This window comes from Pelophylax lessonae (genome assembly GCF_965119305.1).
Source record: "Pelophylax lessonae genome assembly, chromosome: 6".
Lineage (NCBI taxonomy): Eukaryota > Metazoa > Chordata > Amphibia > Anura > Ranidae > Pelophylax > Pelophylax lessonae.
In genome coordinates, this window is record NC_138773.1 from 95,861,172 (window position 1) to 95,881,713 (window position 20,542).

Here is a 20,542-nt window from a genome sequence, read left to right on the forward strand (position 1 = left end):
GGAATAATGGTAATATGCCAGCGCTGAATACTGCAAAGTAGAAGCTGCATGTTACCATCACAATGTGTGCACAATGCATCAATATACCATAGAAGCCCATGGGAACAGTACTCGCATAGGGGCTATGAATGCTGCTGGGTGAGGACTCCTTAATGTTGGCGGGTGCTCGTGAACCAAAGAGTGGATCCAGGCAGGTCCAGTGTAGTAAGCAGTGTTCCAAGCTGTATATAGTATGGGTCCTGGAACACCCGCAGGACCTGCCCATCCGGAAGTGTGGGCAGGTTTGCGTTCCATGGTGTCTGGGGCTACTTCCGGGTGTACTCTGAGACAGAGACAGGGGGTATGTACTGTCACTGCAGAGGAGCATGATAAATACCCCTAACCAATAGAAATAAAGGGAATCAGCAGCCTGTCCATAGTGAAATGCATACAGTGGTACCCCAAAGATGACACTGGCACACATGTGGAAGAGCACAGCTTGACAGCGCGGTACAGTCAATGTGGAAATCGGGCAGCCCAATCACACAACTGAGTGTAACTCAATCTCTTCATTGAGGCCCTTGGGATTGAGAGATCGCAGGGTAAATATCCAGTATGCCTCTCTTGTGCAAAGTTTTTGGTATCTTTTTCCACTGTCCATGTCATTATTCATGGCTTGTATCCCAAACAATCTCAATCCTTCTGTGCAACTATTGTGCCTATCTAAGAAAAGATGGGGTACTGAGTATTTTTATTTTTGATGGGTGATGCTACTCTTGTGCTCCCCTATCCTGACCCTTGGGATTGAGAGATCGCAGGGTAAATATCCAGTATGCCTCTCTTGTGCAAAGTTTTTGGTATCTTTTTCCACTGTCCATGTCATTATTCATGGCTTGTATCCCAAACAATCTCAATCCTTCTGTGCAACTATTGTGCCTATCTAAGAAAAGATGGGGTACTGAGTATTTTTATTTTTGATGGGTGATGCTACTCTTGTGCTCCCCTATCCTGACCCTTAAAGGGTGTGTAGTCCGTCCCACATAAAAGAGCCCACAAGGGCACAAAAGGCCATACACCACATGGGTAGTACCACAGTTAATGAATTGTTGGATTTTGAAAACTTTACCATCTGTGGCGGTCACTTACTTTTTTCGGTGGCACATGTGCGAGCAGGTGCCACAATTGTTCACCCCACACCTATAGCTACCCTTTTGATCGAACACAGGGAGCCAAGTGATCTTGAGCCAATTCCCCTTGATCTTTTAGACCCTGCTTGGGGCCGCTATGCTCCTCAAATCTTTAGGTTTCCTAAAGATAAGATGGGGATGGGGAGGCAGATGGACTTTCAGGACAGGGTCTTGTTTGAGGATACTCCAATTCTGCTTCAGGGCTTTCTGGATCAAGGGGGCTCTGTTATTATACCTTGTGCAGAATCTAATCTGCATCTCCCCTCCCTCGTCCTGGGTGGTTCCTGTTTTCTCAGTACCCAGGGTGGTTTCCTCATATAGGGACCGGTACTTTTGATAGGCTTCCTTTATATGTTTCTCCTCATACCCCTTCTCTTCAAATTTCTTCTTCAGTAATGCCCCTTGTTCCTGATAGTCGCTTTTACGGGTACAGGTCCTTTTGAGCCTGCAAAACTGGCCAAAGGGTACGTTCCTTATCCACCTAGGATGATGCTGGCTATGTGCATGGAGGTATGAATTACCCGCACTGGTTTTAAAATGAGTCCTTGAATATATGTGGTGACTGGCATCCACACACAACTCCAAGTCCAAGAATATAAGGCAAGACTCATAAATCACATGAGGGAAAGTGATTCCATGGGGGTTGGTGGAACAATAGGTCAGGAATCCCTCCAATTCTTCATTCGACCCATCCCAAATGATCAGAATATCATCAATATACCGGGCAAAGAGAACCAGGTTTGCCCCAAACGGGTTGTTGGACCAGATGTATTGGCACTCCCAAAATCCCATAAAAAGATTGGCATAGCTTGGGGCAAACCTGGCTCCCATAGCGGTCCCCTGCATCTGCCTATAGTAGTTCCCCAAGTACGTGAAATAGTTATGTGTGAGAATATACTCAATGCTGTTGTATAGAAATTGTATCTGTGCGTGATGGAATATCCCGTCCTTGACCAGGAAGTGTTTTTTTGCCTGTAGACCGAATTCATGCCGTATCGGTGGATATAGAGAAGCCACATCTAATAAAAGCCATCTGTAGCCTTCTCTCCATGTGTTTGATGAAAGGATCTACAGCATGTGGGGGGAATCTTTAACATATGATGGTAGTGTGATGAGTAGATCTTGCAAGAAGTGATCTATGTAGCAGCCCAGATTGCTTGCCAAGCTGTCGATCCCGGCAATGATTGGTCTGCCTGGGGGATTCACTGTGTCCTTGTGGATCTTGGGGATATGGTAGAAATGTGGGACCACTGGATGTTTGTTGTATAAGAATAGATATTCATTCTTTGTTAGCACTTTTTCTTCCAAAGCCTTGTCCAGGATGCCTTTAAGTTCCTCCCAATACGTGATGGTAGGGTCACAAGGTAATCTTTCATAGGTGTCTGTATCACCTATCAGTCGCTCTACTTCCTTGATATAATCCTCTCTGTCCTGGACGACCAAGCTGCTGCCTTTATCTGCCTGCCTGATCACAACTTCAGTTTTGTTCTGTAGGCTAGAGAAGTGGCCCCTGATGTCATTGCCCTGTCTTATCCCATATTTGTGTTTTCTGATGTTGCAAAAGGTTTTGAATATTTCGAGGACCGTTTCATAAAAGGTGGAAACGAAGTTCCCCTTTGTCAAATGGGGGTAGAATGAGGGTTTTGGTCTAAAGGATGTTTGTACCACTTCAGCCTCTGATAGCCAGTAATGAGGGTTGGCCCCCTCCTCTTCTACCCTCCCTTCAATGTATAGTTCCTTCAAGATATCAAAGGCTGCCATATCGGTGGGACCGGGAGAGAGGAGGGGGGGGCACCATGGCCTTGCTGTCCTCCTTGCTGTGTTCTTGCATTTCCTACTGTTTTTTTAATTAAATGTTAAGTTGCAAACATTATTTACAGTGCACTAGCACATATACATTCCATTTTGTTCACCCCAAGTTCAGGGAGTTCTAGTTGCTGCTCCCCAATTTGAGTTGGCGCATCCCCCCCATTTACATAAATCTTTAAGTCTGACCACAGATTTTCTATTGGATTGAGGTCTGGGCTTTGACTAGGCCATTCCAACACATTTACATGTTTCCCCTTAAACCACTCAAGTGTTGCTTTAGCAGTGTGCTTGGGGTCATTGTCCTGTTGGAAAGTGAACCTCCGTCCTAGCCTCAAATCAGGCACAGAGTGGTACAGGCTTTGCTCAAGAATATCCCTGTATTTAGCACCATCCATCTTTCCCTCAACTCTGACCAGTTTCCCAGTTCCGGCTGCTGAAAAACATTCCCACAGCATTATGATGCCACCACCATGTTTCACTGTGGGGATGGTGTTCTTTGGGTGATGTGATGTGTTGGATTTGCGCCAGACATAGCGTTTTCTTTGATGGCTGAAAAGTTCAATTTTAGTCTCATCAGACAAGAGCACCTTCCTCCATACATTTTGAGAGTCTCCCACATGCCTTTTCGTAAACTCAAAACATGCCATTTTGTTTTTTGCTGAAAGTAATGGCTTTCTTCTGGCCACTCTGCCATAAAGCCCAACTCTATGGAGCGTACGGATTATTGTCGTCCTATGTACAGATACTCCAGTCTCTGTTGTGGAACTCTGCAGCTCCTCCAGGGTTACCTTAGGTCTCCGTGCTGCCTCTCTGATTAATGCCCTCCTTGCCCGGTCCATGAGTTTTGGTGGGCGGCCATCTCTTGGCAGGTTTGCTGTTGTGCCATGTTCTTTCCATTTGGTTATGATAGATTTGATGGTGTTCTTGGGAATCATCAAAGATTTGGATATTTTTTTTATAACCTAACCCTGACTTGTACTTCTCAACAACATTGTCCCTTACTTTTTTGGAGAGTTCCTTGGTCTTCATGGCAGTGTTTGGTTAATGGTGCCTCTCAGAGATGGACGAACATCGGTCGGGGCGGTTCGCGAACGCCAGGCGCAAATTTTCTCAAAAGTCCGCGAATCGCAAGTTTGCGGCGGGCCCCATTGACTTTAATGGGAGGCGAACTTTAAAAACCTTTAGTTCATATTTGCAGCCACAAAAGACGTACTAGCCGTGCACAAATAGTGCCAGGACATGGACAATGTCATAACAGAAGTATTGCAATTGAAAACGTTGCCCTAAAATTCTTTTTTTTTTTTTTTACAGCAAAAAATATTTTTTTTTTCATAAATCAGCCAGAACTGACAGCAGCCGGTAAATACATGTCAAATACATATAGGGTCAATTCACACATCTGTAAAATGGGTCCGCATCCATTCCACAATTTGGCGGAACCTTTACAGACCCATTGATTTTCAATTCCAGTCTGAAAAATTAGGCATTCACAGGATACAGAAGTAAGTGTCGGCCATTCCAGGCCCCGAAAATTAGCCCACATGGGTTTACCTGACAGCTAAGAACGTTGTATTCTGTGGCTGAAGGTACATTAGGCATTCACAGGATACAGAAGTAAGTGTCGTCCAGTATAAGCCCCAAAAATGAGCCCACATGGGTTTATCTGACAGCTAAGAATGTAGTATTCTGTGGCTGAAGGTACATTAGGCATTCACAGGATACAGAAGAAAGTGTCGGTCAGTATAGGCCCCAAAAATTAGCCCACATGGGTTTAACTGACAGTAAAGAATGTAGTACATTAGGCATTCACAGGATACAGAAGTAAGTGTCGGCCTGTATAGGCCCAAAAATTAGCCCACATGGGTTTAACTGACAGCAAAGAAACGTAGAATTTGATGTCTGGAGGTACATTAGGCATTCACAGGATACAGAAGTAAGTGTCGGCCTGTATAGGCCCCAAAAATTAGCCCACATGGGTTTAACTGACAGCAAAGAACGTAATATTCGGTGGCTGGAGGTACATTAGGCATTCACAGGATACAGAAGTAAGTGTCGGCCTGTATAGGCCCCAAAAATTAGCCCACATGGGTTTATCTGACAGCTAAGAACGTAGTATTTGGTGGCTGAAGGTACATTAGGCATTCACAGTATACAGCAGTAAGTGTCGGCCAGTATTGGCCCCAAAAATTAGCCCACATGGGTTTACCTGACAGTTATGAATGCTGTATTCTGTGGCTGAAGGTACATTAGGCATTCACAGGATACAGAAGTAAGTGTTGGCCAGTATTGGCCCCAAAGATTAGCCCACACGGGTTTAACTGACAGCAAAGAACGTAGTATTTGATGGTTGGAGGTACATTAGGCATTCACAGGATACGGAAGTAAGTGTCGGCCAGTATTGGCCCCGAAAATTAGCCCACATGGGTTTATCTGACAGCTAAGAACGTAGTATTCGGTGGCTGAAGGTACATTAGGCATTCACAGGATACAGAAGTAAGTGTCGGCCAGTATTGGCCCCAAAAATTAGCCCACGTGGGTTTACCTGACAGCTAAGAACATTGTATTCTGTGGCTGAAGGTGCATTTGGCATTCACAGGATACAGAAGTAAGTGTCGGCCAGTATAGGCCCCAAAAATTAGCCCACATGGGTTTAACTGACAGCAAAGAATGTAGTATTTGATGGTTGGAGGTACATTAGGCATTCACAGGATACAGAAGTAAGTGGCGGCCTGTATAGGCCCCAAAAATTAGCCCACATGGGTTTAACTGACAGTTAAGAACGTTGTATTCTGTGGCTGAAGGTACATTTGGCATTCACAGGATACAGAAGTAAGTGTCAGCCTGTATAGGCCCCAAAAATTAGCCCACATGGGTTTAACTGACAGCAAAGAACGTAGTATTTGATGGCTGGAGGTACATTAGGCATTCACAGTATACAGAAGTAAGTGTCGGCCTGTATAGGCCCCAAAAATTAGCCCACATGAGTTTACCTGACAGCTAAGAACATAGTATTTGGTGGCTGGAGGTACATTAGGCATTCACAGAAAAAATAAATGTCGGCCCTGAAAGGCCCCAAAAATTTGCCATTCAATGGACATGAAATGCCTTTTATGCTGCTGTATGTAGCAAAGCCAAGGACCAGGAATTGCTGTGGGTGGATGGCGGTCTGGCGGATATGTGTGGCCTGGCATGAGGAATTTTGATGAAACATGGTCTACTGGTCACATGTGTTGAATTCCTTAGAGATCCGTGCCTCATCCATTTTTATAAATGTGAGGTAGTCTACACTGTCATGAGCTAGGCGAGTGCGCTTATCGGTCACAATCCCCCCGCTGCGCTGAACGTCCTTTCGGACAGGACACTGGACGGGGGGCAAGCCAACATTTCCATTGCAAATTGTGCAAGCTCTGGTCAGAGGTCAAGCCTGCCCACCCAGTAGTCCAGGGGTTCATCACTCCTCAGAGCGTCCACATCAGCCGTTAACCCAATGTAGTCGGACACCTGACGGTCTAGACGTTCCCTGATGCTGGAGTACAGCTGTCAATGGTTCGGCTGAAAGAAGGATCTCATATCTGAAGTGACCAAGACATCTTCAAACCGCCCTCTTCTTGCAGGCGCTGTTGGATTGCTACCCGCAACTGTCTCTCTGTGACTGGAAATTCCTCTGCCAGCGCACGCAAAAGCAGAATGCAGCATTTCCCGCAGCAAGGCCTGGAAGTGCTGCATTCTGACCGCCCTCTGTGATTGTGGTAACATTTCTGCCATTTTTTGTTTGTACGGGGGGTCTAAGTATGTTGCCACCCAGTACTGGTCCTTGGCCTTTATGCATTTTATACGGGGGTCCCCCTTAAAACACTGGAGCATGAAGGCCCCCATTCGCACTAAACTGGAAGCGGTGTAGTGGCCTGCTTCCAGCTCATCATCCAGGATAATGTCGTCCTCGTTCACCTCCCCCCATCCACGGATAACACCAGGGATCCCAGAAAGGTTTAAAGCATGCTCTTCTTGCTCCTCCTCATCCCCCCAGCACCATCCTCCTCTGACTCCGCTTCAGACTCCTGCTGTTGATTTGTCTCAGATGGAGTAGCACCCATTGAGATTTCATCCAACATTTCGACTTCCTCATCTTCCTGCTCCTGCTCTTCGACGGCTTGATCAATGACACGATGCAATGCACGCTCCAGAAAGAAGGCGTAAGGTATGATGTCACTTATGGCGCCCTGGCCGTGAATGACCAGTTTGGTGATCTCATCGGATGGCCGCAGAAGTCTGCATGCATCCCGCATGAAGCTCCCCAGAACCTGTCCTGCCGCAGATTTCGTACAGGTAGTCGTTAACTGCACGTTTCTGCTGGAGCAGCCTATCAAGCAAATGCAATGTTGAGTTCCATCGTGTCAGGCAGTCACAAATAAGACGCCTGACGGGCAGGTTGTGTCGCCGCTGAATGTCAGCAAGGCGAGCCATGGCTGTGTAAGATCTTCTGAAATGGCCCGAGATTTTCCTGGCCTGCCGCAAGACGTCCTGGACCCCAGCGTATTTGGCAACGAATCGCTGCACCACCAAGTTCAGGACGTGTGCCATGCATGGCACGTGTGTTATTTTGCCCTGTTTCAGCGCGCTCAGGTTCTGGGGATCTTGGGCGGTGCAGTGGAAGAGACGGTAGCAGCGGAAAAGGAGGAGTCAGCCGAGGAGGATAGGGAGGATGGAGGAGGAGGAGGAGAAGAAGAGGCAGGCCTGCTTGCAATCCATGGCGGTACAACTAAATCTACACGGATGCCATGGGTTACATGCTTGATGGCCGTCAGAAGGTTCACCCAGTGGGCAGTGGCCAGTAAAAGTGATATACCTTCCCTGCCCGTGTTTGCTAGATCATGTGTCTGTGGTCAGATGTATCTTGGCACCAACACTGTGTGCCAGAGATACAGTATATTCACTTGCTGCTGAACATGGCCATACAGCTCTGGAATGCCCTTCTGCGAGAAATATTTCCTGCCTGGGACCTTCCATTGTGGTGTTCCAATGGCCACAAATTTACGAAATGGCCTCCGAGTCCACCAGTTGATATGGCAGTAGTTGGCGGGCTATCAGTTCCGACAAGCCAGCAGTCAAACGTTGGGCAAGAGGGTTATCCGTCGTCATCATTTTTTTCTGCTCCAAAATTTGGACCACAGAAGCCTGCCTTTTTCCAGAACAACGTGATGATGGCATCATGGAAGGTGGAGTGGAGGACAAAAGATACTAGTAGACCTATACCGAAATACCAGCCCTGAAAAGGACTTTTGTGGATCTCAACAGATCTATTTGTGTCTGGCAATCTCTCCCTGATGCATACAGCAGACCTCTCCCTACGCTGGTAAAAAGCAGAATGTGAAATGGCCGACAGCTCAGGTCTATTTATAGGGTAGGGGGCATGTCCATGTGCTGAAATGTTTTAATTGGCTGTCCCGTTCCACCTGATGGCTATGTCACGGGTCAAAGTTCTTCTGAATGAAAAAAAAATGGCGGCGTGGACATCTTTGCGAACATCTGCAAAAGTCCGACTTTTCGCGAATTTGCGAACAAGCAAAATTTGCCGCGAACCGACCGTCGGGCGAACCGCAAGGCCATCTCTAGTGCCTCTTGCTTTGGTGTTGCAGCCTCTGGGGCCTTTCAAAAAAGGTGTGTATATGTAATGACAGATCATGAGACACTAAGATTGTACACAGGTAGACATCATTCCACTAATTATGTGACTTCTAAAGGTAATTGGTTGCACCAGAGCTTTTTATGGGCTTCATAACAAAGGGGTGAAAACAATAGTTTTATGTATATATTTTTCTCATTTCACTTCACCGACTATTGTGTACTGATCCATCACATAAAATTCAGATTAACAAAACATTGAACTTAAGGCTGTAATGTAATAAAATAGGTAAAAAGTCAAGGGAATTGAATACTTTTGCAAGGCACTGTATGTCCCTTCGGCCGCGGGGGGGGGGCCCTGTCAGGTAGGCTGTATGGGGCCTCGTGATTTCTAACAGCAGCCCTACATACAGTCACTGCTGGTAATGTTGTTAAAAAGCAGAGAGGTAGAGAAGAGTGATAACAGATTACCGGCTCAAACAGCCATGCACATGTTCTCATTCAAATCGTAACTCTCACCGCCCACCGCCACTTAGTGCTACCCTTTCCATGCAGCTGCACTTTGTGACAGGGAGCAAATGTGAGGATGTTGGGCCCCTCAACAATGACAGGACCCATGGCAGGTGCCCCTTTTGCCCTGCCTTAAAAACGGCCCTGGGTGTATACATGCATTCTATGATCATAGAAGACCAGTGTTTGATGTAAAAGATTCTATCAAGCATGCTCTTCCATACAGGGGACTCTGCAATCAATACCATTTTTGGGGTTTGTTTCCTTAAACATATCCTTTATTGGGGTCCAACTGTTTTCCCAGGACAAGATTATCTAAAAAATTACCCTGACAAGCAGAGAGTGATGCCTCTCTCTCTGATGACAGTATACCTGTGTGGGGACAGAAATATTCTCTGAAGGCCTGACTATCCATTTGTTTGACCCCTTCCAAACTGGGTGTCCTGCAAACCTACCAATATGAGTATTAGTCCTATATTTCTTTTTTGTTTTATACAAATCAGTACAACTGAAACTCAAATACTACATTCAGAATGCTCTCTCCTGAGACTTTATGTTCTGTTTCTCTTGTTCATTCTCCACACTTTTGAGTTTTCCTATAGTTAAATGCATAATTTGGCAATAAGTTCATTTGCTTTTTTGGTAAGCACTTCAACGTTAGGAGAAACAACAGCGTGGTAGACAAGGGGATGAATATAGTAGAGAAAAGTTATTTAAAACAAAAAGGGCACTTGGGTAATCATTTCTTGTTCTTAAGAATGTCTGTAACCTTAGCTGTATCTCCCAATGCGTTATTTAGTGAAATACAGTATATTTACAATGGCTGATTGGAATGCTACCAGTGCATAGAGATAACATGTATAATCCCCACTTTCCATGGAAGATGATGTCATCACTCTAATGCCACTAATGGATGGTGGTTATATGCAAGGCGTGTATGGTCCACTTAAAGTCCTTTTTTAAGAAGGGTCTCTTTCAAAAGCATGCATGTTTGAATTATATGCTGTCAAAATAAATGGCCAAAGTATGTGTGGTTTGCACTGCCTGATCTGAACCTAGCTAGTGCACTGATTACATCCTCTAAGCCAGGGGTCCTCAAACTACAGACCTCCAGCTGTTGCGGAACTACACGTCCCATGAGGCATTGTAAAACTCTGACATTCAGAGACATGACTAGGCATGATGGGAATTGTAGTTCCTCAACAACTGAAGGGCCATAGTTTGAAGACCCCTGCTCTAAGCTCTGTATGGAGCCAAGAAAGGCAGGCATGAACTCTGAAATTAAATTGAGGGGTAAAGTCCATTATTATTGCTTTAAATTAGATGTAAATAATAATGATTACATCCTCTAAGCTCTGTATGGAGCCAAGAAAGGCAGGCATGAACTCCGAAATGAAATGTGTGTCAAATAAGTATTTCCTAGGTTGACACAGTGTTTGATAAAGGAAAAGGAATTGGCAGCACTCCGGGTTGAGTCAAAATCCAGATTTATTGACTGGACATCCAAATAATGACAATCGTGACAAGGTAGACGCGTTTCACACACTGACTGTGTGCTTAATCATTACAAAGAAAAATGGATATAACATCTCAATATATACACACACAAAAATCCAATCATCAATTAAAAAACAGGTGATACAAATAAGGGGTAAACCATTTTTCTAATTACCGAGGACACTGATAGACCCATAAAACATCTATGTGAAACCAGTGAAAATCAAATGTGAATGCTGTGACACAATTGTGTATGAAAAAATATATAAATGCAAAAAATCTGATAAAATCTAAATATGTATAAACTATGTGTGAAAATTAAATGTATTGTGATTAAAGATATGGATAAAATTACCATTGTTTAATAATATGTGTCAATTATAAAATGAGAATAAAAGCGCAAAAAAATGCACAAAAAATATACAAAAATACAAGGAATAGTGAATATATATATATTGATATCTGTACAATCCGATTATGTGAATATAATATATAATAATATATAATATAATAATGTTATTAAATTTTCAATTTAAAAAATTTTTTTTTTTCAAATATATACCTGTAAATCTATTCGTGCATATTAGTTGTATGGGTCAGAAGAAAAATCGTTCGTATAACATACACAGACCAAACGATATATGTACAATAAAAACAATTTCGAACAATATGGTTTTTAGAACAAAATAAACACATATGATCCTGTGTATATATGCATCAACCGGTCACCCATAAAAACAATTACAATCATATAGGGGTGACCGGAGAGAGATATATAGTTCGAGGAGATCAAGGCTACATACATCAGATTATAACGATAGATATTGAAAAACAAGATAGGGGATCCATACATGGTAAGATCTAATTGTAGAGAATCCATAATTGGAAGGATATATGGAGGGATAAGGGATCCATACATGGTAAGATCTAATTGTAAAGAATCCATAATTGGAAGGATATATGGAGGGATAAGGGATCCACACATGGTAAGATCTAATTGTAGAGAATCCATAATTGGAAGGATATATGGAGGGATATAGGCCTGGGAGATGAATAACTACGCAAAGTATATTTAATATTATGCAGGATGATGGCCAAACATTTAAGCTCATTATATAAATAGAATATAAAGTATATGTAATATAATATAAACTCTGCAGTGTTGGCCATATCATGCTATAAACTCTTGGGCACGGACATCGAGATCTAGTCAGAGTTCAAGGGATCAGAGGGACCAAGCTAAATACACCAGACTACAACACTAGATGTCGTGCAAGACAGGGGGTCCATACATGGTAAGATCCAACTGTGCAGAGTCCGCACATAAAAGGACATAAATATGGGAGATAATTAACTATGCAAAGTATTGTTAATATTATGTAGGATGATGGCCCAACCTCTAAGCTCATTATATAAATAAAATGTAAAGTGAAAGTAATATAATATGAACTCTTTAGTGTTGGCCACGTCACGCTATGAACTCCCAGGAATAGACACAATGATCCAGCTAGAATTCAAAGGATCCGAGGAACAAAGGATCAACCAATCAAAAGATCCAGAGATCCTGGCCCCCAACTGTGAAAAAACATGCGGCCATGTACATGGGCAATTCCCGCTGTAATTGAATATGGAAATGCAACAAGCTTGGAGGCAACCATGCATCTGGACTTGTTACCCGATGTCAACGTCCAATCCCAAGCAATGTGTGAAACAAATCACATAGTATATATTTATTGTTATATCGTATCAACACTATTAACAGATTGACATGGGAACTGTAACAACACTGGAGATGAATTCTCCAATGTGTTGCATTGGACGGACACTGGATATGGAGGATTCCAATCATAAATGGTTCAAATCCATTTTATGTGAAGGAGAAAAATACCCTCAGTATCTGTGAATATCCGTATGAACCACCATTTTCTATATAACATACAGAACACACATACGCAGTCTGCGAATAGGGCCAGAAATTGTATATAATGTCATAAAGATATATGTTTTCACAAGACCTAATGGATGTATTATCTACAAATAAGGAAATTATGGTTTGGCCGGACCCATTGTGCCGTATGTGTGCAGGTCCAAATGAATCATGTCAATGATCGCCGACATCGCCCGATGTATGAACAAAAGAGATGATTTACCATTATAATCTCTTTTGTTCATACATCGGGAGATGTCGGCGATCATTGACATGATTCATTTGGACCTGCACACATACGGCACAATGGGTCGGGCCAAACCATAATTTCCTTATTTGTAGATAATACATCCATTATATACAGTTTCTGGCCCTATTCGCAGACTGTGTATGTGTGTTCTGTATGTTATATAGAAAATGGTGGTTCATACGGATATTCACAGATACTGAGGGTATTTTTCTCCTTCACATAAAATGGATTTAAACCATTTATGATTGGAATCCTCCATATCCAGTGTCCGTCCAATGCAACACATTGGAGAATTCATCTCCAGTGTTGTTACAGTTCCCATGTCAATCTGTTAATAGTGTTGATACAATATAACAATAAATATATACTATATATGTGATTTGTTTCACACATTGCTTGGGATTGGACGTTGACATCGGGTAACAAGTCCAGATGCATGGTTGCCTCCAAGCTTGTTGCATTTCCATATTCAATTACAGCAGGAATTGCCCATGTGCATGGCCGCATGTTTTTTCACAGTTGGGGGCCAGGATCTCTGGATCTTTTGATTGGTTGATCCTTTGTTCCTCGGATCCTTTGAATTCTGGCTGGATCTCTGTGTCTATTCCTTGGAGTTCATAGCGTGACGTGGCCAACACTAAAGAGTTCATATTATATTACTTTCACTTTACATTTTATTTATATAATGAGCTTAGAGGTTGGGCCATCATCCTACATAATATTAACGATACTTTGCATAGTTAATTATCTCCCATATTTATGTCCTTTTATGTGCGGACTCTGCACAGTTGGATCTTACCATGTATGGACCCCCTGTCTTGCACGACATCTAGTGTTGTAGTCTGGTGTATTTAGCTTGGTCCCTCTGATCCCTTGAACTCTGATTAGATCTCGATGTCCGTCCCCAAGAGTTTATAGCATGATATGGCCAACACTGCAGAGTTTATATTATATTACATATACTTTATATTCTATTTATATAATGAGCTTAAATGTTTGGCCATCATCCTGCATAATATTAAATATACTTTGCGTAGTTATTCATCTCCCAGGCCTATATCCCTCCATATATCCTTCCAATTATGGATTCTCTACAATTAGATCTTACCATGTGTGGATCCCTTATCCCTCCATATATCCTTCCAATTATGGATTCTTTACAATTAGATCTTACCATGTATGGATCCCTTATCCCTCCATATATCCTTCCAATTATGGATTTTCTACAATTAGATCTTACCATGTATGGATCTCTTATCCCTCCGTATATCCTTCCAATTATGGATTCTCTACAATTAGATCTTACCATGTATGGATCCCCTATCTTGTTCAGTATCTAGCGTTATAATCTGATGTATGTAGCCTTGATCTCCTCGAACTATATATCTCTCTCCGGTCACCCCGATATGATTGTAATTGTTTTTATGGGTGACCGGTTGATGCATATATACACAGGATCATATGTGTTTATTTTGTTCTAAAAACCATATTGTTCGAAATTGTTTTTATCGTACATATATCGTTTGGTCTGTGTATGTTATACGAACGATTTTTCTTCTGACCCATACAACTAATATGCACGAATAGATTTACAGGTATATATTTGAAAAAAAATTTTTTTTTAAATTGAAAATTTAATAACATTATTATATTATATATTATTATATATTATATTCACATAATCGGATTGTACAGATATCAATATATATATTCACTATTCCTTGTATTTTTGTATATTTTTTGTGCATTTTTTTACGCTTTTATTCTAATTTATAATTGACACATATTATTAAACAATGGTAATTTTATCCATATCTTTAATCACAATACATTTAATTTTCACACATAGTTTATACATATTTAGATTTTATCAGATTTTTTGCATTTATATATTTTTTCATACACAATTGTGTCACAGCATTCACATTTGATTTTTCACTGGTTTCACATAGATGTTTTATGGGTCTATCAGTGTCCTCGGTAATTAGGAAAATGGTTTACCCCTTATTTGTATCACCTGTTTTTTAATTGATGATTGGATTTTTGTGTGTGTATATATTGAGATGTTATATCCATTTTTCTTTATAATGATTAAGCACACAGTCAGTGTGTGAAACGCGTCTACCTTGTCACGATTGTCATTATTTGGATGTCCAGTCAATAAATCTGGATTTTGACTCAACCCGGAGTGCTGCCAATTCCTTTTCCTTTATCAAGTTTTCACGGAGGCGAGCCGGGGCATGCACCGGTGTGAGTCATCAGGCAATTACACCACCTCGAGCAGTGAGTCCTTGTCTGTTCAATTGACACAGAGTTTGCACCCATCCTCCATTTGAAAACACACCTGTGTTCACTGTCCACTCAGAAAAAGAGCTTGAAAACGGTGAACAATGCGCTGCCCTCATACAGATCAGACATAGTTTGGGGTGGAGGTCTTTTTGGTGTAATAACTTAGCAATAGTTTATTATAGCTTTAAATGTAATGTAAATAATAATAGTGACCTACCTGCAGAAAAGGGCATAAATGCATCTCGTTTAACAAATTTTCCATTAGCATCCAAAAAGTGTTTTGGGTTAAACTCATAAGGCGTTTCCCACTGAGTCTTGTCATGCAAAACAGATGTGAGGAAAGGAATGACCTCTGTACCCTACAAGGAGAAGCACATTGTACAATACTTAAAGCTAAACTCTAGGCAGACATAAAATATACAAGTGATGGCAGTTCTATAATTACTAATAAATAATTAAATTTATTTTTTATTAAATGCAAGCTGTGTAAATAACTGAATTTAACTTGGTTTAGGCCTCTTGCAGTCCTTGCAGGGCTGTTGATAGAAATCATGGGGCCCCATACAACCTACCTGATGGGGCCCCCTTCAGACCCACCCTCAACCCCACCCCTGGCCCTGCCCTAGACCTGGCTTGAAACAAAGTGCAGGTTTGTCTTCAAGTAAACTGTATCTTTCTCCAGCCTGTTATAAATTTGATAATTCAAAATTAATATTGTTTTCAGGTGAGAACAAACCTCTTTAATATCTATAGGCGGACCTGATCTGACCCTCTATTCACGTCTATAGAACGATGGATGTAAACAGGCTGGTGTCCATTTACATCCACCTACCTCGAATCCAATTGGCTAAACAAAACGGAAACGGATCCAATCCCCTCCATCTAACGTATCGGATATGAGGTCAGTTGTGTGTAAACAGACTGCTGGTTTGTTTACATCAGCCACCCTTAGAGCAGAGTGGGCTGTGTCCATGTCCACTCTGCATAAGCAGACACGGACCTGTCATCTGCCCACGCAGCTCAGTGGGGCATCAGCATGCAGATCCCCTGCTGAACAAGAGGATTCCTCCCCATGCGAAAAAAGCCTTATGTTAACACACAGCGCAGGTTAAGATCATCAGCATTATGGTAACACATAGGCAGGCGCTCTATCATGGCTGGCTCTGTCACAGTGTGTCACATGACATGGCTGTTGGATGTTGACCTTGTTAGCTCGTGACCAATAAGTTAACAAAATCAGCACCCAACAGCCATGTCATGTGACACAATGTGACAGAGCCAGCGATGATAGAGCGCCTGCCTGTGTGTAATATCACCATAGTAATGTGCAGTATATCTTCATATTCACCCAGGCACTCTCAGATACTGAGTATGGAGCTGAGTGGAGGAAGATCACTCCACCAGGGAAGACTATGGGCAGCCACAGCAGCAAGCAGCTGGGACTTGAGCAGAGCAGCTAGCAATATGTGGAGCGGGTGCGGAATGCACATGCATCCAAAACTAAAAAAAAAAAATGTTGACTGCTCTATTATCCCATCATCAGAGAGAGCCCCTGGAAATAGTAGTAATACGATCCCCCCCCCCCCCCCCCCGAAAGCTAGTAGGAGTGGCTGAGTAGGGGAGTAATTTAGAAAGCCATCTTTTATCCACACTGAATTGTCTGTGATGCTGTGATGCCCCCCTGCTGAGCTGATGACACCAGGCAACAGGCAACAAGGCCAGTTGTACTGGCTTATCAGTGGCCCTGTCCTGCAGCCTGCCTTAAGATCCAGTGAAAGGGCTGCCATGGGTGGGAAGGGGTTAATTATGTCAAGAGGTGCCCATGTCTTACTTTGTAAACTTACAATCTGTTTAATGTATTTATGTGCATTATATTAAAACATGCTCACACGAGTGTTTTTCTACATGACAGGGTCTCTTAAAGAATTAAATATTTACTTAGGACCCCTCCTCCATGCCACAATGCTGTAGTACAGTTAAAAAAAAAAAAAAACCTGTGGGAAAAAAAAAAAGTAAATTAATTTTCTTAAAAAAACTTACTAAACCCACAGCTTATATGTGCTCCTCCACCCACGATAAAGTCTGGCTCCTTCTGCTCCCTGTCAGCTGCCTCTTCCTGCCGCCGCGCTGCTGCCCGCCTCGCTCGCTCTTGGTTGCTGAGCGTGGAGCTGAGCGAGATCACTCTGGCAGGGAAGGCAATAGGCAGCCGGGACTTCAGCAACATGCAGAGCAGGTGATGGGCACAGAATACACATGCGCCTGAAACTAAAAAAAAAAGTCCTTCAACTGCTCCTCCTCCACCATCAGAGAGGGGCCCTGGAAATATTATTATTACAACACTACCTAATCTAGTAGGAGTAGCTGAGCGGGGGTGTAAATCAGAAAGCCGTTTTTTTGTTTTTTTTCTCTATTGAATGGTCTGTGAAGCTGCCCGGGCCCCCTCTGCTGGCTGGGCCTGGTACAACAGGGCTGGTTGTACTGGCTTATTAGTGGCCCTGATTCCTTGTACAGAAGACCACAAAGTGGGAGAAGAAGGAACAGCACAAACGTATGTGGTGTAAAGGAGCATGCTTATAGGAGACAAAATATGGATTTTTTTTTTCTACAGCTTACCTGTAAAATCCATTTCTTACACAGAGCCATATTCATTACATATGGGTTATAGGCCACCTTCGGGTGAATAGACACTGGCAACCAATCATATAGGAAGTCCCCCTATATAACCCCTTCTACACAGGAAGTACCTCAGTTTTGTAGCAAGCAATAAATACCCCATACGAGAGGGGAGGGACCTCTGTGTCCCGTGATGTACTCCAAGAAATGGATTTTACAGGTAAGCTGTAGAAAGAAATCCATATTTCTTTATTGTACAACACGGGACGCAAAGCCATATTCATTACATATGGGATGTCCTATAGCAATGCACCTGAGGGGAAGGGGACACTATCAATACAGCCATCAGACCACCAAAGGTTTACATACAGTAGCTGCCTGCAGAACACTTTGGCCAAATGTAGACTCCTCCTGGGTCCTAACATCCACTTGGTAGAATCTAGTGAAAGTATGCACTGACAACCAAGTCGCTGCTTTGCTTTGCTGAGATATAGAAGCTTGATGGCGAACTGCCCAAGAGGCACCTACTCTTCTGGTAGAGTTTGCCTTCATTGGAAAAGGTGAAACCTTGCCTTTTCAAACCATACGCCTGGATAATAACCTGGCAAATCCAATGATAAATCATAGACTTAGATGCTGCCTTTCCTTTCCTAGGCTCTTCTGGCAGTATGAACAAAAGATCGGTCTTACGAATCTGAGCTGACATTTTTAAGTAAGTCTTAAGAGCACGTACTACATCAAGAGAATGTAGTAACCTTTCCTCCTCTGTTTGAGGATCTGGAAAAAAGGAAGGCAGAACAATGTCTTGATTTACTGTAAGTGAAATGCGGACACCACTTTGGGCAAAAAATCTGGGTGTGGACGTAGAGTCACCCTATCTTGATGTAAATCAAGAATGGCACTTTACAAGAAAGAGCTGCTAGTTCTGATACTCTTCTGGCTGAAGTTAACGCAATCAAACAGACCAATTTTCTAGTCAAAAGAACCAGGGGGATATGCCCCATGGGCTCAAAAGGCTGTTTTTGTAAAACTGCCAGCACCAAATTTAGGTCCCAAGATCACAATGGGGGTTTCACTGGTGGAAGCATACGTAATATCCCTTGAACAAAGGTTTGAACCAAGGAATGCAAAGCGATCAGTCCCTGGAAAAAAAACGACAAGGCTGAAATTTGACCCTTAATAGTGCTTAAGGCTAATTTCATATCTACCTCTACTTGCAAGAAAGCTAGAATTCTCCACATTATATACTTGCGGGGATGACATTTCCTGGCTTCACACCAAACAATGTAAGATTTCCAGACTCTGTAATAAATGTCTCTAGAGACTGTTTTTTTAGCACATTTATCAGGGTAGAAACTGCAGGGCCAGATATACCCCTGCTCTTTCAAAAGCAAAGCTTCAATTTAGAGACTGTAAAGCAGGATGAAATATCAGACCTTGAGAGATTAGGTCCAGACGCAGTGGAAGAACCCAAGGCCTTGCCACTGCCAGTTTTAGAATTTGTGCATACCAAAACCTCTTCGGCCATGCTGGAGCTACCAGGATTACTGGTTTCCCCTCTAGCTGGATTCTGCGTAACAGACGAGGAAGCAGCTGAACTGGAGGAAAGGCATAGATAAGGGAAAACTCCTCCCAAGGAGTCACCAAAGCATCCACTCCGACTGCGAGTGGATCCCTGGTCCTGGACAACAATCTCTTCCAGAGCAGATGAAAGGGAAAAGCCTGGGAACTATGAGGAGGACGCAATGAGCCTAGAGAGGCTAACTAGTATACTCAAGGCTTGTGCCAAGCTATACAGCTTATCACACAAGGTTCTGCTTATCCCAAAGATACAGAACCTGACTATGCCTGTCAACATGCACCCACAGTGACTCACGCAACCCAGCTGCTGCTGCTCTGTGTCCCTCCAGGCCTCTGAAAGAGGCTTGCACGTAGGAAGTATCTCCTTTTAAAATTGCACCATTTGTGGTTGTACTGCACATGTGCGACATGCCACTGCAGGCGCTGCTTCATCTGCTTCTGAGAAAACAGATTTGCGGGTGCTTTCATGACAAGGCGAAAAAACGACACGCCAAATCATATGGGGTAAGAGCAGCATAAGCAACCAAATGCACTTTGTCACAGCTGATAACTTACAGGTTTTTACAAATATTTTTAGAGTGGACTTACCAGTCCCGCTTCAGGATTCTGTTTTGTAACAAGAATCCAATCTTCACCAATCATGGTGAGTTATTGTCAATTGCCGATCTTCAACGACTGAGACCCCTTGTTTCAAATGGGCCACTCCCTTGGACCTTTAGAGCATCCTGCCAGAGCGCCTTTTGGATTGGTTTTACCAAGGGTCCGGATCCCCAGTGTCTAAAAAGGACAGCATTACAGGCAAAACCTCATATCTGCTTTCCCGAGGCTTACGTACCATCGCTTTAGTCATTGACTTTTATGGATGGATCTGATTGCTAACCCCTTAAATTCAGCGATCTTTGATCAGGGATTGTAGCATAATCTTCTTTCTTCTTCTTCAGAAAAAAACATAAAATGTGAAGAGCTTCTCCACTGTGACCATCACCTTTAAGACACTGGCGAAAAAACTGAGGTACTTCCTTTATAGGAGGGGTTATATAGGGGGACTTCCTGTCTGATTGGTTGCCAGTGTTCATTAACCTGAAGGCGGCCTATAACCCAAATGTAATAAATATGGCTCTATGTCCTGTGATGTGCGATAAAGAAATCAGTGTAACAAAGATAACCTCATTACTGTGACAAAAAGTGTGGGATATCCCATGCTACCTTATAGGTAATTATATATAGCTTGTCTTGTTATGGGTGGCTGCATACAACCTAATTGTGTTTCACATTTTT

At 42.8% G+C, this 20,542-nt stretch overlaps 1 protein-coding gene across 1 annotated transcript in view; it reads right to left on the reverse strand.

Annotated features, from left to right (window-relative positions):
• The window catches only part of LOC309558636 (uncharacterized protein), a 526,969-nt gene that overhangs the window by 14,135 nt on the left and 492,292 nt on the right, over nt 1–20,542 (reverse strand). The window contains exon 18 of the mRNA XM_082261702.1: nt 15,288–15,429. Coding sequence (XP_082117828.1) covers nt 15,288–15,429 — 142 coding nt within the window. The remainder of the gene's footprint in view (nt 1–15,287; nt 15,430–20,542) is intronic.